We start from the raw sequence: 15801 nt of genomic DNA on the forward strand, positions 1-15801 counted from the left end.
TAGAGTGTGGAGACCAACTGCCCTTTCATGATTTTTTTTTCTTCTTTTAATTTGTTTTGTTATAGATGCATATGTATAATATATATAATGAATAATTTGAGTGAATAACATGATTTATTTTTTGTCTAAATTAATATAGAATGTTAATGGAGAGGGAAAATTAAAATTAACAATGTCTAGTAATGTGAGAGGGTCTAATCTTATTAATTTTTTTAAAAAAATAAATAAATAAAAGTGGTGAGATGCTTACAAATCGGTTTTGTTGGTACAGTTTTCGGTACGGTGACGTGTAGCCTTGTGATTCGTTGTCTGCCAACCATACCCCCACTCCGATGCCTAAGTCAATTCAAACTATTTATTTTCTGGAAAGTATCAATAATCTCAGAGTTTAGAAAATCTGCCTGTCAAATACCTGGTGTAGTGGTCTTATTTATAGGCTCACAGCTCACAGTTATAAAACTGCTAAAATACTTGGAGCATCATCTGATTAGGAGTCTGAGTCCTAGATCACATAGCCTTTAATCTTATCTTCATAGAATTCAAGTTGGGTAGTAGAGTCAAAGCTAGATAGGACACTCTCTTTAGCTAATGTCATTATATTATGTACCTTATCCTATATTTAATGGGATAGAAGTCTATCTTGATATATTTGGGATATGCGACTTTTTTGAGATAATGGATGGTCTTGTACTTAAGTTTAATCTGGTCGGGTCAACCCAATGGGCTCAGCCCCCGATACTACCTTAAGCCCACGTGTCTTTGGAGCTGATTATTTCTCCAACAGGTTTTATTCCATGAAAGTATGTGTTGATTCTCCAACCTGAATGAAAGTATAATTTTTTTTTAAAGGAGCCATTCAATTCAAGTCATATTTGTCAATATGTTACATTGTAATAAAATAAGTGTGAAGTATATAATTATTCTCTCCAATTATTACTTATCCCTAATTATGGTCCATTGGCCCCATTCCAAATATATGCCAACCATTTCACATTTATTATTTTAATAAAAATGTGAATTGAAGGAATTCTTCGACTTAATTTGGTAAAAAACCTTTTGATATATATATATATAAAGTAAGAATACTGCTGACCCTTTAAAGTCACGTGCACTCGCAAACCCACACTCTTTTCTTTTCTTCTCATTTCTCAATTCTCATCTCCCTATTTCCCGCTTCTTCAGTCGTATCTCCGCCGAGCAAAATTCGGGGGTTTAGGGTTTTATCCAGTGTTCTCCGCCCAAGGCGTACCATTTTCTCAATCTCTCTTTCTCCCTCTCTTTGCTCTAGGCTCCTAATTGCGTCGCAAAGATGATGTACGGTGCTGATCCTCAACAGCAGCAGCAGCAACAGCAACAGCAACAGCAGCAGCAGCAGCAACAGCAACAGCAACAGCAGCAGCAACAACAACAACAACAGCAACAGTACAATCAGCAACAACAGCAGGGTGGGGACTTTCACCGGGGCCCACCCCCTCCGCCTCCGCTGATGATGAGGCAGCCCTCAGCCTCTTCCAGTACTCTCGCCCCAGAATATCACCACCCCTCCGCTCCAAACCCTCCTCCTCCTTTCGACGGTAAGGCCTTTACACATTGCATTTATACATTTAAAATTATTCTCAGTAGTGATATAATTTTGCTGCAAAATGTTGATAGTTTATATCATAAGGATTAGTATAAATTAAATCACCATTTATTCTGGCTAAGTTTAATTATTTAATTAATATTTTAACACGCTGGCTCTCAATAAGCCCCGTATATGAAATATTTACTGAGTAATGCTAGATACTATATTTTTATCTTATAATTGTCCAACATTGTTGAGGTGACACGTCTGACTAACCCTCGGATTAATCTTTATTAAATTAAAAAAAAAATCCAATGGTTGATTTGTAGTGCCACATCAGCATTGTTGGACAATTGTGGGATAAAGTATAGTATCTAGCATTATTTAATTGGAAAGAGATAAATTGTGGAGGCAAGGTTGATATTGTATTATGAGTAATGATATACACCACAACTTTATCCAACTTTGATTCCACTATGCTCTACTGTGCTGACGTGACAGAGTTTAGTAGCCATTGGATATTTTCCAACAAGGGCTACACCACCCTGTTAATTCAACATAATGGGATAAAGGTGTTGTGTATAGCATTTCTCTTACAAAACATAACCAATTATCTTTTTTTTTTTGATAAGTCAAAACATAACCAATTATCTTAAAAACTTAAGCTAATAAAAAATTGTGAATTTAATTGTTTAATTAATATTTTAACAGTCTATTGGTCGCATTTGTTTGTAAGCAGCTCATGGTGATAGTTTTGCTGCAAAAAGAATGAGAAAGCTTACTCAAAGGAGGGCAGTTGATTATACTAGCACTGTTGTGCGATATATGCAGGTAATGAACATATTTTCTAGGATAAGTTGTATATCTCATATTCTGTTATATTTTAACTTAAAATAACATTGTTTTTCCATTTTCGACAAGAGCTCATATGTGTTGTTAGTGGTCTTGGTTGCACTTTGCTACCTAATTGTGTTGGATAGTGATGCAGAAGAGTCCTTTTTATTGTTGGGCCGCATGGTTTTGGGATTACTTCTTTATCGTTCGATTGTGCTGATTGTGGTGGACAGGTTGTTAGAGATGATATCATTAGTTACCATCTTAAATTTGAATTATAATGCTAATTTTACAGGGGTTGCAATTGCATTAAATTTGACTTATAATGCTATAAAATTATGTCTAAAGGTAGATTTATCTAAGGGATGCAGTTGCCTGTTGTAGGATCACAAGAGTAACTAATTATGTGTTTGTGAAATTCTTAGATTACTAAATGGCTCGGTATGTGCCTGAACAAATTGAAAATGATGCGCATATTCTTTGCTATTTTTTGAAACTAAAGAAGGGAGGGAGGGAGGGAGGGAGAAGGATTGGAGTTGTTTTAAGGATCTGATTCCCGAATTGAGGAATCATATATGACACTTAGAGAAAAATCATTGTTTTAAATGGATCTGATTCCCGAACTGAGGAATCATATATGACACTTAGAGAGAAATCATTGTTTTAAATGGATTAACTGGCATAAGTAACCCTTTTTAAACTAAATCGTTTCTGCAATCTGTTATTACATTTGGGAATTTACTACTCATCTTTCTCTGTCAACAGTTATCATCTCCTAGCATCAGGGCAGTGCTTTGTTGTTTCTTAGATGGTTTATATTGATGATGGGTGTGAAGTATTTCCTCGTTCAGTAACTCTTGATTTCTCAATGTATTTTTTTTAAACAACAGTTTCTTTGCTATTTCCTGGGAATAAGTAAGTTGCTTTTTGATGGATGTATCCATTTTCCTTTTCAGACACCAATTCCCTTCATTGGATGTTGTTATCAATAATCTTGTTGTTACTTATCAAAAAATAAAAAAATAAAAAAAATAATCTTGTTGTTTTAGGATTTATTATTATCATTATTATTATTATTTTTATTTATTTATTGAGATTCAAGTAACTTAATATTTCCAATCAACTACTCTGCAGATTCGAATGTGGCAGCGAGATTCAAGGGATAGAACAACATTGCAACCTACCCCTGCAGCAGCTATTGATGTCAGTCAGTTGCCGTTGTTTATCAATATTATACTTGCCATATGGAAAAACATGTTGACTGGAGGCATGATGATGGTGTTATCATTATTATCAACTTGGTACATATTCTCCGTATAATAAGATTTTTAACTTATGTTAATCCTTGGTACAGGTGTTGCCAACAGTTGCCTATTCAGATAATCCATCTACAAGCTTTACTGCAAAATTTGTACATACATCTTTGAACAAAAACCGTTGTTCGATTAATCGGGTTTTGGTAAGCTAGACTGAACCAATTTTCTCCAAATTATATGTTTCCCTCTATAATTTTGTCTTAACTGTGTGTTTTCGTATTAATGTGATAACTTCTACCTTTGTTCATTAAGAGTGTTGAAGTTTTCTATTTGGAGTTTGGAGTTACTGGTATTTGTAGAAGCAGTTTAGCTGTTTGTCTTTTAATCTGTGTAACAACACAAGTGTGTGAGCCTTGGCATGCTTCATGGAGACACCAACATATTGAAAGACTTTCTAAACATGCCAACAGTGTTAACTACAGTTCACATGGAGAAGAAAAACCCTACTAATATGGCTTGCTCTAGGTAGCTTGGACATGGCTTTGACTGTGTTTTGCAGCACCATGTGTTATCTATCTATTGCTCTTTTGTAAGAGAATTATGGTCCTTTTTTCGTTTTTTTCATTGCCTTTGGGCTCATTGGAAAATGCCAAAGAAGGTGGTAGATGTGTACTCTAGTTGGCAAAGGATGTTTCAGAAGCATAAAAAGAGCTTCATTTGGAAGGCTGCTCCATTTTGCTTTATGTGGACAATTTGGAGAAGGAACAATCTTACTTTCAAAGGCGTAAACTTAAATTTTACTTGTTTCTTTGGATGAATGTTCTGTGGCCATTGGAGGGGTTCCTGTATCTTTTTGTTGCTTTTGTAGATAACGTTAAGTTATATTTTAACTCTTTAAGAGAATGTCTTGTAAACAGCCTGTGTACTTGAGTTTCTTCTCATATCAATAAAATTATTTATTACTTATTTAAGAATATTCTGTCCATTGTGATACAAGAAAAAGGGTAACAAATAAGAAAGAAGTGCAGTGGTGCTGAAAAATACTAATTGGATGTGACTCAGCTCTAAATGGAATGCATCTTCATTCACTAGCTCACCAGCAGAATCCTTATCGGTAAATTGACTCTAAGATGACCATCCGAGGATACAATGCTGACTCCCAAAGGGTTACTTGTGAGATTTGCCTTAAGTGTCTGTTGGCATACTTGAAGTCAGAAGTTACATGTTATGTCATTTATAACAGCACGTCCTACATTCTATTGCTCTAATCTATTGTTCTTTTTGGTTAACGGAAAAGACTGCAAAATATAAGCAAATAGCATGTGCATTAATGTCATCCATGAATCTTTTCTGATCAATATGGAGTTATTTTGAGTGAGACCAGTTATCTCGTACATGCTAATTCATATTTGATGCCGACATGTTAACTATTTTCATTAGACTGTATTGGTATGGTTTTATGGATCATTCTTGTGTACTGTATTGTTGGTGACATAAGATTTTAGGCTTACTGCATTTTGTGTTGGTGAATGTTGGTCATGTAGAGAGACAACTTTAAGTTTATAAATGCCAACAATTCTTTGAACTGGATCTGGCGCTTTTCTGTTTTTCTGTCTATGAATAAGAGATGGGCTCTTTTTTGGTGTTACAAAGACATGAACACAATTTCTTTTCACTTTTCATATTTTTTCGGATGAATAAGTCATTCCATTAAGTAATGATGTTCAATACACAGCAAACTACTTCACAATCTTTCTTAGCACTTCTAACTCACTCCAAACCACCTATTCAACACCATTACAATTCAAAAAGTTACAGCACACTAATCACTCAAAATAGAGAGGGCAATTCCCCATTCAAAACAAAGAACTCTATTCAACACAGAATTTTTAAAACCCTTCTTAGAAGACACTATTTTTTACATACCATAAAATGGCCTTCATTATGCTTTCTTCAGACAATGCTTGCTCTCTAAAATTTCTGCAGCTCCTTTGCAACCAAATGTTGTATACACTTGCTCCCAGTACCAGCTTGCATATTACTGCTCTTAACCCTTTTCCTTTTAACTTCTCCAATCCCCAATCCGTGTCACAAGCACCCCACATACATTTTCTCATTACTTCCTTCCAGTCTTTTAGTAAATCCACATTCAAAATAGAGGTGATCTTCACTCTCAGTACAGTTTCTACAGAACACACATTTAGAGTGTATATTTCCCTTTCAGCACCTATTTTGGGTAGAAAGTCTATTTTTGATCGTCAAACAAAGTATAAAAGCATGCTTTCAGATTGAACACGAGAACCAAACAATTTTCCACTATGCAACTATTGGTAATTTGAATCTAATTGCTTCCCAAGTTTCAGATGTAGTAAACTTATCAAAAAAAAGAAGTTTCAGATGTAGTAAATTTAGCTGATTTAGAGGGCAACCAAGAAGGTTTATCAAAACCACCAATCTGGATAGAATGAAGAAAACTCTTTATTCACACTAAATCTTATAATCTTTTTCGCCTCCAAACCCATTGTTTATCAACCAAAACACTAGAGAGTTTTGCATCCATGTGACTTGTTGCATCACACTGCTGTATGCCCAAATTTTTCATACTGTACTCCTAGAGGATGCCTCCAATCGTGCCAAAGAGAAAATTTTCCCCATGCCTTGCTGCATAATGCAAAAAAGATCTTGCAATCGTCATGAGTTTCAGAATTTTCTTTGAGAACCAAGAACTGTTTGAAGATTCTTTAATATACCAGAATTATCTTCTCTTCGCAACCACAGAGAACCTGCCTGAGCCAAAATATTTCATATGTGCTTCAATCTTGCTGCTTTATTTTAATCCTCTATTCTCTTTAAACCCAAATGACCACCTTTTTTAGGAATACAAATTGATTGCCAAGACCCCTTTGCTCCTACAACAGACTGATCAGAACCGTTCCACAAGAAGATATTAAATTTTTAATCAATAGCCTTGATAACCTTTTAGGATGAATAAAAAGACTTGAGAAGTGAACTTGAATACTAAAAAGAATTGAAGTTAGCAATTGGAGTCTTCCTGCAAAAGATAATTTTTTAGAGGCCCAAGAATTTATTCGAGCTGTAATTCTATCCAACAATGCCTTTGCAAGCCGCTGAATTAAAATTTCCAAAAATGAGAGGAACCCCTAGCTATCTAACTGGCAATAAACTCTCTTTAAACTGTATTATTCTTGAAATTTGACTCATTACTGCATTGAATCCTCCAACATAGGAAATGGCTCTCTTCTAAACATTTGTTGTCAATCCTGTTAGCCTCTTAAACTGATGAAGCACCTCAAAAATAACAGTTATACATTTCACATGGGCTGATGAGGACATTAAGAGATCATCTGCAAGAAATAAATGGGTGATATGCAGATTTGAGCACTTGGGATGAAGTTTAGACACTTTTTATTTTTTGTCAAGTAATCAAAATATCATTAAAAGCGTAAAGCACAAACAAGGTACACAGGAGAAACACCTAATTAGATGGAGAAAAAAGAACAAGAAAATCATTAAAACTATTCACCAAGAGAGCTATAAACATAGCTGTCCAGGATAAACTATAAAGAGAATAAAACTCTTCACCAAGAGAGCTCCTCCAACGCCTTCTCTCAGTCCTCGAAATTTCGATCGTTTCTTTCCCTCCAAAGGCACCACAAAAGGCAAGAAGGCATCATCTTCCACACAACAACACTCTGAGAGCTCCCACCCATCCACCAGCATGCAAACAAATCAACCACCCGATCAGGCATAACCTAGGACAACCCAAAGCGACTGAAAAAAGAGATGGGATGACTATGGATCACCCTGCCGCAAACCTAGACTTCCATTTCTAGAAGTAGTATATGAAGGCTTAGTGATGCACTCCTTAACCCAATTCACAAACTTCATAGGTATTCCCACGGCAATCAAACAATGAATGATGAGTTCCCAATTAAGAGTCATAGGCTTTTCTCATTGTAATAATCTTTGCCAATTTCTTGGGCCAACAAAGCATTTTCAGCTACTTTTCACTTTCTTCTAATTGGTTTTTTGTTTTTTAGATTGTTAGAAGAGCTAATGGAGTGCTTTCTTTTTCTTTTTAATTTTAGTTATCTCACTGGATTGACGTTAACCGAGTTACTCTCATTCTGATGTGTTATTATTATTAATTTTTTTTTTCATCTTTTAAAGTGGACTCCTACTGGGAGACGACTAATCACAGGCTCTCAAAGTGGGGAATTCACTCTTTGGAATGGACAGTCCTTTAATTTTGAAATGATTCTTCAGGTACATAATACATAAATGTATTGCGTTACATGTTAACTCTTTTTTCTCAAATGAAGCCATACTGATGACTTTTGGAATATTCCGACTGTGTAGGCCCATGATCAAGCCATCAGGTCTATGGTATGGAGCCACAATGACAACTGGATGGTCTCTGGTGATGATGGGGGCTCAATAAAGTAAGTACACTTGCTTCATAGAATTTGCAGTGCTGTTCAGCCACATAACCTATTTTTATACATTACATGAACTTTGTTGTATGGAAACACAACGTGATTCTAATCTACAAATGTATTGGCCGATACTGGTGGGAACTTGCAGGTATTGGCAGAATAACATGAATAACGTTAAGGCCAATAAATCTGCTCATAAAGAATCAGTCAGGGACTTAAGGTATTTAATATATTTGCTATGGTAATATTCTCCTTGAGGCATTTAATTAGTGACTACTTGAACAGCTTCTGTAGGACAGACCTGAAGTTCTGCTCCTGCTCAGATGATACTACTGTTAAAGTTTGGGACTTTGCTCGGTGCCAAGAAGAGCGTTCATTGTCTGGTAATGTGCTTTGAATACTCATCAGAATGTGTTTGGTGGACTTTTACTGCTAGAACATTTTACTGATTCTTGAATGTGCAGTTATGTCTGATTCATCTCCTACTGAAGAGATGCAATGGCAAGAAGCATGCCTTTGTTTGCTCCATTTAAACAAAGGCGACTCATACATGTCTCTATGATGCTTCATTTCTGAAGTTTCTTAATATAGTGCGCTGTGTAAATTTACGTTCTATACGTCAAATAAATAAAGCTTGATGAAGCTTGGTCATGTGATTAGAAAACTTGTTCTACCCCTTTCAAGACTTCTTTAGCTGAACAGGGATAAATCTAGTCATGCTTGCATGTAAAATTGCTTCTTGCTCAAGTTTTTGACAATCTGAGGGGAATCCATTAGTAATTCTTTTAGAGCTATATATGTTGTATGTGCATGAATAACCTAAGAATTTTCTGTGTGGGGTTTGAACTCAGGCAGGCCATGGTTGGGATGTGAAGAGTGTTGACTGGCACCCTACAAAATCTCTGCTAGTTTCAGGTGTTTACTACAGTTCTTTTGTGAACTTCGTTAAAATCTTCATGTATCTTGTAATTTCCATCTTATCGCTGTCTGATTGGTTGTTGTATAGGTGGGAAAGACAACCTTGTGAAACTTTGGGATGCTAAAACGGGAAGAGAGCTTTGTTCATTGTTAGTACAATATCTTCTTTGTTAAACCTGCAGTCTAGTTTATTAGTTGAATTCTTTTGGCGCCTCATACATTTTATTTCCAGCCATGGCCACAAAAATGTGGTGCTTTGTGTCAAATGGAACCAAAATGGTAACTGGGTGCTAACTGCTTCAAAGGATCAAATCATCAAGGTTGGTAACATGTTCTTTTAAAATGTTCTATTAGCCCTATATTGCCATTTTTTTGGGTATAGCCTCTCTCTCTCCCTCTCTCTCTCTAATGATGTTGCATCTTGCATTTGCAGCTATATGACATTAGAGCTATGAAGGAGCTTGAATCTTTCCGTGGGCATAGGAAAGATGTGACTGGTTAGTGACATCCTTCTCCTGATGCAAACCATAATGCTTAAGTTTGATTTTTATTTGGGTATTGGACTAAAGTTAGGTTTGTGATGCTTTTGCATTGGCAGTAGGCTAGTGATGGGCTAGTGGCAGACCAACATCACTAGCACACTTATTTTGTATGATAACTGTTTTTTTGTAAAAGATTAAAACTTATGCTGCATTATGGTTTTTAATTGTTAGCTTTGGCTTGGCATCCATTTCATGAAGAATACTTTGTCAGTGGGAGTTTTGACGGGTCCATTTTCCATTGGCTTGTCGGGTAAACTCTCTTAATTCAGAGCACTTTCTTTTTCTTTCTATTTTTATTTTGGTTGCATAAAACTCATTGTGCCCCTTGAATTTTTCCACAGTTGTCTCCTTTGTAGTGCTCGGAGCATATTTTACAAAGGAAACATTCATAGGGAGGCAGGAAACCTATTGCAATTCATCAACTTAATTTGGATTTGCATTATATATTTTTTTTGATAAGTAAGAAAATTTCATTAAAAAAGCATAAGGCGCCTCTAAGTCCACATGAAGTATACACAGGAGCAACTCAGCTAGCCCACATGAAAAACCCAAGAAAACCCATAAGAAACTACATACCCACAACACCTAAAACTCACATGAAACCTAAAATACAAAAGAAACCCCCAACAAACACCCATGATACAGTAGAAACCCCCCAACAAACACCCAAGATACAAAGTAACCCCCATAATACAATAAAACCCAAGATACAATAATAACCCCCCATCAAACACCCAAGATAAAATAGAACCCCCCATCCAACACCCAAGATACAAAGTAACCCCCCATAATACAATAAAACCCAAGATTCAATAGAAACCCCCCATCAAACACCCAAGATACAATAGAACCCCTTATAATACAATAAAACCCAAGATACAAAGTAACCCCCCATCATACAATAAAACCCCCTTGAAGGTGGATTAAGATGAATTTAGTGAGAAATTTGCAGCAATATCACTCTATATAACATTATCACAGTGAATTATATTAATTTTTATGTTTAACTGGTTGTCACTAATGATTTGAAAGAATTTATTTGCCAACAGAAATTCATTCAGATTTTTGTTCAATAGGGGATGGCAAGAGAATAATTGGATTCTTATAGTATGGCATATAGTTCTTGGTGTTTTTCTTTTGTATACTTCTCGTGTACTTGAGTTGTGCCTTCGCGTTTTCATTGAATTTCTTTTACTTATAAAAAAAGAAAGTATGGTATACAGTATCTATATCTGATGAGCACTAAAAAAGAGCAAAAGAAATTGGATTTTATTTAACTAGGATCTATATATGATTGCTTTGATCAATTATAGTTATGACAGAAGCTGGAAAATATGAAGATGTTTAAAGTATATGAATTAATAAGTGTTAATATCTTGAGGTGAGAATATAAGAACTTGTTAATATCTATCTCAATGAAGGTTACTTTAGGAATCTTTTCCTGAGCAACAATTAGCAATCACATTTAATACAGGAAAAGTGAAGAACTAGTAAACGTTGAGTTTCGTGTAGATAATATATAGGCCTTGGCTCTCCTCATTGTGACACCTTTTTGTATGACCAAAAATAGATGGGTGATCGTACCTAACCATCTTCTTAAAACCATAGTTTCTTTGGTCTCTTTAGGGTTTATTTCGTGCTTGATGCTGTGTATATCATTCCTGGTGGAAATTTTGGAAGTAATTTGTTCTTATGACTTTTTCTCATGTGCAGGCATGAAACTCCCCAGGTAGAAATTCCTAATGCACATGATAATGCTGTGTGGGACCTTGCATGGCATCCTATAGGATATCTTCTTTGCAGGTGAACTCAGTCTTCTTGTTTATTGTCATCTTGTCCAGTCCTCATTTTTATGTTTTAAGTTATGAATAATCTTCTTCAGTGGCCTTGTTTTGTCATCTTTCCTGATTGTTGATAGTATTAACAGAATATATGATTTCAAAATTGATTTATGGAATCTTATGATACATGTAAATATAGTACACCATCTAATTACTTTATTTCCTTTATGAAGGAGAAAGAAAATTAGAGAACTCGCGGACATTGGCAAAACTGAAACTATGGTTAACCAAGGAAAGAATTGATAGTTAAAAAGAGAACACCTGGACTATAAAATCCTCGCTTGAAAAAGATTACAATATACGCACATAGCTTTGCTCTAAAGCCATCTGACTAGGCTTTATACATACCTCAATAACTTGTGTTTAGGCATCATTAAATTCAATTCTATATACTGGTGATTTTAGGGCATGACCAAATTGCTTTGTTGCTTTCTTCTTTAAATGCCTTTTTAAATGAATCAACTATTGAAAGAAATCTCTTGGGTAGAAAATTAGAAAACAACACCTTGTTGGCCACGGCCTGTCTTAAACTATTTTTCTGGCAATGAGTTGCCAGGCTATAGAGATGTCCAATGAGATGCTTTTTTTTTTTTTGAATAATATAAATGAACAAAACAATTGTGGAACTAACAAGTTTTTAAGTTTTCACGATAATTTTATACATGTTAGGCAGGCTTTGGTAGAAGTTTTTTTTTGATAAGTAAGAGAAATATCATTAAAAAGCGCAAAGCGCAATCAAATACATATGAAGTATACAAGAAAGACAACTAAGAAGAAGAAGAAGAAAACAATACAAGGAAATCATTAAAACTAAACGATAAAGGTGCGAGGAACGCCGCCGACCAAGAGTAAAAAGAATGAAAGAAAAAGGAAATGAGTTCCTCAATGGTTCTTTCTTTGTCCTCAAACTGCCTATCATTGCGTTCCCTCCACAAGCACCACAAAAGACAACAAGGGACCATCTTCCACACAGCTGCACTCCATGAACGACCACCCGTCCATCAGCAAGCGAATAAATCTACCACCCGAAGAGGCTTTGGTAGAAGTTAAATCAAGAGGAGCTCTATTAAATGCCTCATGTTGTACGTGTTTTTAGTATAACCATCAGAGGGCTGCTTTTGATTTTTTTTTTTTTAATATTATATTGGTGCATATATCATCAAGTTGCAGCTGTTTGTTAAGCTGTGGCTGCCCTATCAATTACTAAACTTGTATAGTTTCTTCTGCAGTGGTAGCAATGATCACACAACAAAGTTCTGGTGCAGAAATAGGCCTGGGGACACTGCTCGCGATAAATTTAGCATGGGTCAGACCCAAGGTAGTAACTCACCCCCCCCCCCCCCCCCCCCCACAAAAAAAAAAAAAAAAAAAAGAGGGAGAGAGCAAAAGATATATGACCCTTTTGCCTTCTCTAGTAGAGGCTACCAGGCTCAATATTCTAAATCTGACTTCTGGGATTGTATGCCCAATGGAAGGTCAACACTTTCCATTGTCATGACTCATGAGTTCATGGAAGATTTAATTTTCTGTTCTCAATGCGCTTGAGCAGTTTCTTCAGGTGTTGTGATTTTATAGGAATGTATGCTATACAATCCTATGAGCAGACATAAATATTCTCAAAGTTCATAATTGAGGTAGAAATAGCCAAACTTGAAGATAACATCTTTCATCATTCTTAGTGTTTTCATCTGTATCAGGTTATGGTGAGCAAAACCCTGTTTTTGGTAGTCGCATGACTGGTAGTTTCCCGGTACCTGAAGGGCCAACAACTCCTGGACCATTTCCTCCTGGGTTGACTCGAAATGAAGGAACCATTCCTGGTGTTGGAGTTGCAATGCCATTGTCTATTCCATCTCTAGATCCATCAGCTCAGGGAGAGCAAAAACAGCCTCTTCCAGGTTCAATGCCTTTAGGGGCACCTCCTCTCCCTCCTGGTCCACATCCCTCCCTTCTTGCTGCCAACCAGCAGCAGGCATATCAACAAAATCCACAGCAGATCCCACAACACCACCATCACCAACAACACCAGGGACTCCCACAGCAAATGTCCGCTTTGCCTATGCCACCTCCAAATATGGCACAGCTACAGCCTCCATCTCATATGCCCTTACTTCCGCATCCCCATTTATCTCGGCCTCCACCCCAAATGCCCCCACTTGGTATGCCTTCATCAATCCCAGGATCGATGCCTATGCCTGGTCCAGTGGTATGATTTTGTGCACTGCTTTACTTTTTTGTTTTAATCTTTTAAAATTCAGGTTCCCATTGACCACTAACTAGAGAGGGAATGTTTATCTTCAAAAGGGAAAAATGGAAAAAGGAAAAATGAAAAGAAAAATAGTTTGTTTATATCTCTGCATGTGTTGCTTAATAATTACCAGGACAATTTCCCCCCTCCAGTCTTAATGCAAGCCATGAAGGGCCTCAAGCTAGATCACTTTTTAAAAAACTCCATTTTGCATTTTGTTTTGTTCCCCTGCTGAAGATTATATGTAAATTAATGAAAGGGATGGTTTGTTTCTATAGGCAAATTTATGGTATTCAAGCAAATTCATTTTTATCTTTTGACTCAAAGGTGTACCCCCCTCAAACTAAACAATTTTAAAAGGGTGGATTCCAAGTCACGCTTGGCTATTTCTTTTTAAGAGTAGAAGCTATGAGGCTTTCTGCACTAGGTTATTTTCTGTGGATAGGTGATACCATGTGCTGTGGTATTGAATTTTTATGGACATTATTGTTGCGTGTGACAAAATCAAGATTAATTTTTGTAATTTGACACGGCCTGTAGCTTTTGGAATAATTTTATACTTTCAAAATGTTATCTTTATGAATTTGTATTGTCATTACTCACCAACGTGGGTCTCCAATAACTTCTAGTTACAAAATACCCTTGTGACCTTTTAATTGGTATGGCATGCTGACATTTTTTTCACAAAAATTAGTTTTAGGAGTGTTGCTTACCGAGTGTTTTCTCATGTTTGAATATTTCCATAGTCGGTACTTAACAAAAAGGATTTCTTGCTTCAGGGGATGCAAGGTACAATGAATTTACCGCAAGGCCATTTTATGGGCTTGAACCCCATGCCTTCAGGATCTTTATCTACAAGTGGAGCACCTCCACCAGTTGGAAGTTTTCCGAATGGCTTGCCAAATATGCAGGCCCCATCAAATGCAAGTGGGCCCCAAATGTATCCTCAGGGTGGGATGTTTAACCGGTCACAAGCTGGACAAATGTCAATGATGCCAGGGTATAATCCCTACCAGGTAATATAGAGAGGTTTCTTGCCTTTGCTAACTGCTCATTATTATTCTTTTTGCTGTGGTGGACTCTTCCAAAGCAAAAATGTAGATTTTTGTGGTACTTGGATTGGAAATGAGAACCAAGAATACTTTGTATATAAAGGTAAAAATAATATTGGTGGACATATGACTTATAAATATTACTGAAGGATCAGAGTGTGAGTCCCCACCCCACCCCACCCCAAGTCTATATTTATATATACATGAAAAAACTATCTTAAGGTGGTCTCACGTTTGGATGCTTTCCTTTTGGAAGGATCTTTCATCATTTTGAATGTAGTAACACTGACCCCTGCATGGCACTGCTTATTTCGCTTGAGGTGTTTGTTACCACTTCCTGCCTACTACTTCAATGTGTTATTTCCACCTTTGCCCTAAAAGAAAAGGGAAGATCTGCGCTCTTAAGTGGTAAAGGGTACCGATCGATATGTGTTATGTCATTGTGTAGTAATGTTTAGCTCAACTTAAAAAAGTTTTGTTCTTCTATTTCTTGAGTTTCCGGTTATTAGGCTTGTGTTTGTAGATTAGTCTAGTAGAGCTAATGTGTCAAACTCCTGCTTATTGCAGTCTGGTAGTCAGTCTGGTATGCCTCCACACCCACCACAAGGTCCACCGCCGCACGGCCAAACACCTCAGTAGACCATTCTTGAGCCAGACTATCGCCTCGCAAGTGCTGCCGTCTAATGTCAGAAGGGAAAGCAATCTCTCTTGGACAACTCTCATATCAGTGTTAATCCTCCCATCTTGCCCTTTCCTTTTTTCTTATTTTTGTTCTTTTGGTCATCAATTATTAACTTGTTTAGTCTATGATATCTTTCAAATATTTGATGAGATGGCTTTCGCTGAGCTAAAGATTCATGAGCTAGATATATTTGCTAGTTTGGTAGGATTCTCATCTGGTTTTGCTATACGGCTGGTTGGGATGAGGATGGCCAATCCCAAAAACTCCGCCGGCGTACTGATTTTGGGCTTTAGGAGTTACATGGCTCATCAACTTGCTGTAGACTCTGTTCATGCTAATGATCATTATTTGCTATATTCTGATGTTGGCCATTTTTTGCGTTTTATTGCTGCAAAGCACTTTTTTTT

At 36.5% G+C, this 15801-nt stretch overlaps 1 protein-coding gene across 1 annotated transcript; it reads left to right on the plus strand.

Annotated features, from left to right (window-relative positions):
- Nucleotides 1–1114: 1114 nt before the first annotated feature.
- Nucleotides 1115–15750, plus strand: LOC133879699 (flowering time control protein FY). Its single transcript, XM_062318400.1, has 18 exons — nucleotides 1115–1574; nucleotides 2304–2395; nucleotides 3533–3601; nucleotides 3753–3857; nucleotides 7846–7941; nucleotides 8035–8117; nucleotides 8260–8331; nucleotides 8397–8494; nucleotides 8967–9026; nucleotides 9118–9178; nucleotides 9262–9349; nucleotides 9463–9526; nucleotides 9743–9821; nucleotides 11285–11374; nucleotides 12642–12730; nucleotides 13110–13618; nucleotides 14440–14676; nucleotides 15280–15750. Exons 1-18 carry the CDS (start codon nucleotides 1310–1312, stop codon nucleotides 15349–15351), a joined length of 2229 nt encoding a protein of 742 aa, XP_062174384.1. The 5' UTR covers nucleotides 1115–1309; the 3' UTR covers nucleotides 15352–15750.
- Nucleotides 15751–15801: the final 51 nt, after the last annotated feature.

This window comes from Alnus glutinosa, chromosome 10 (genome assembly GCF_958979055.1).
Source record: "Alnus glutinosa chromosome 10, dhAlnGlut1.1, whole genome shotgun sequence".
NCBI lineage: Eukaryota > Viridiplantae > Streptophyta > Magnoliopsida > Fagales > Betulaceae > Alnus > Alnus glutinosa.

Coding starts and splice junctions, on each gene's coding strand:
- LOC133879699 (XM_062318400.1), top strand. CDS start 1,310: ATGATGTACGGTGCTGATCCTCAACAGCAGCAGCAGCAACAGCAACAG. Junction 3,602..3,752: donor CCCCTGCAGCAGCTATTGAT/GTCAGTCAGTTG, acceptor TCCTTGGTACAG/GTGTTGCCAACAGTTGCCTA. Junction 12,731..13,109: donor TAGCATGGGTCAGACCCAAG/GTAGTAACTCAC, acceptor CATCTGTATCAG/GTTATGGTGAGCAAAACCCT.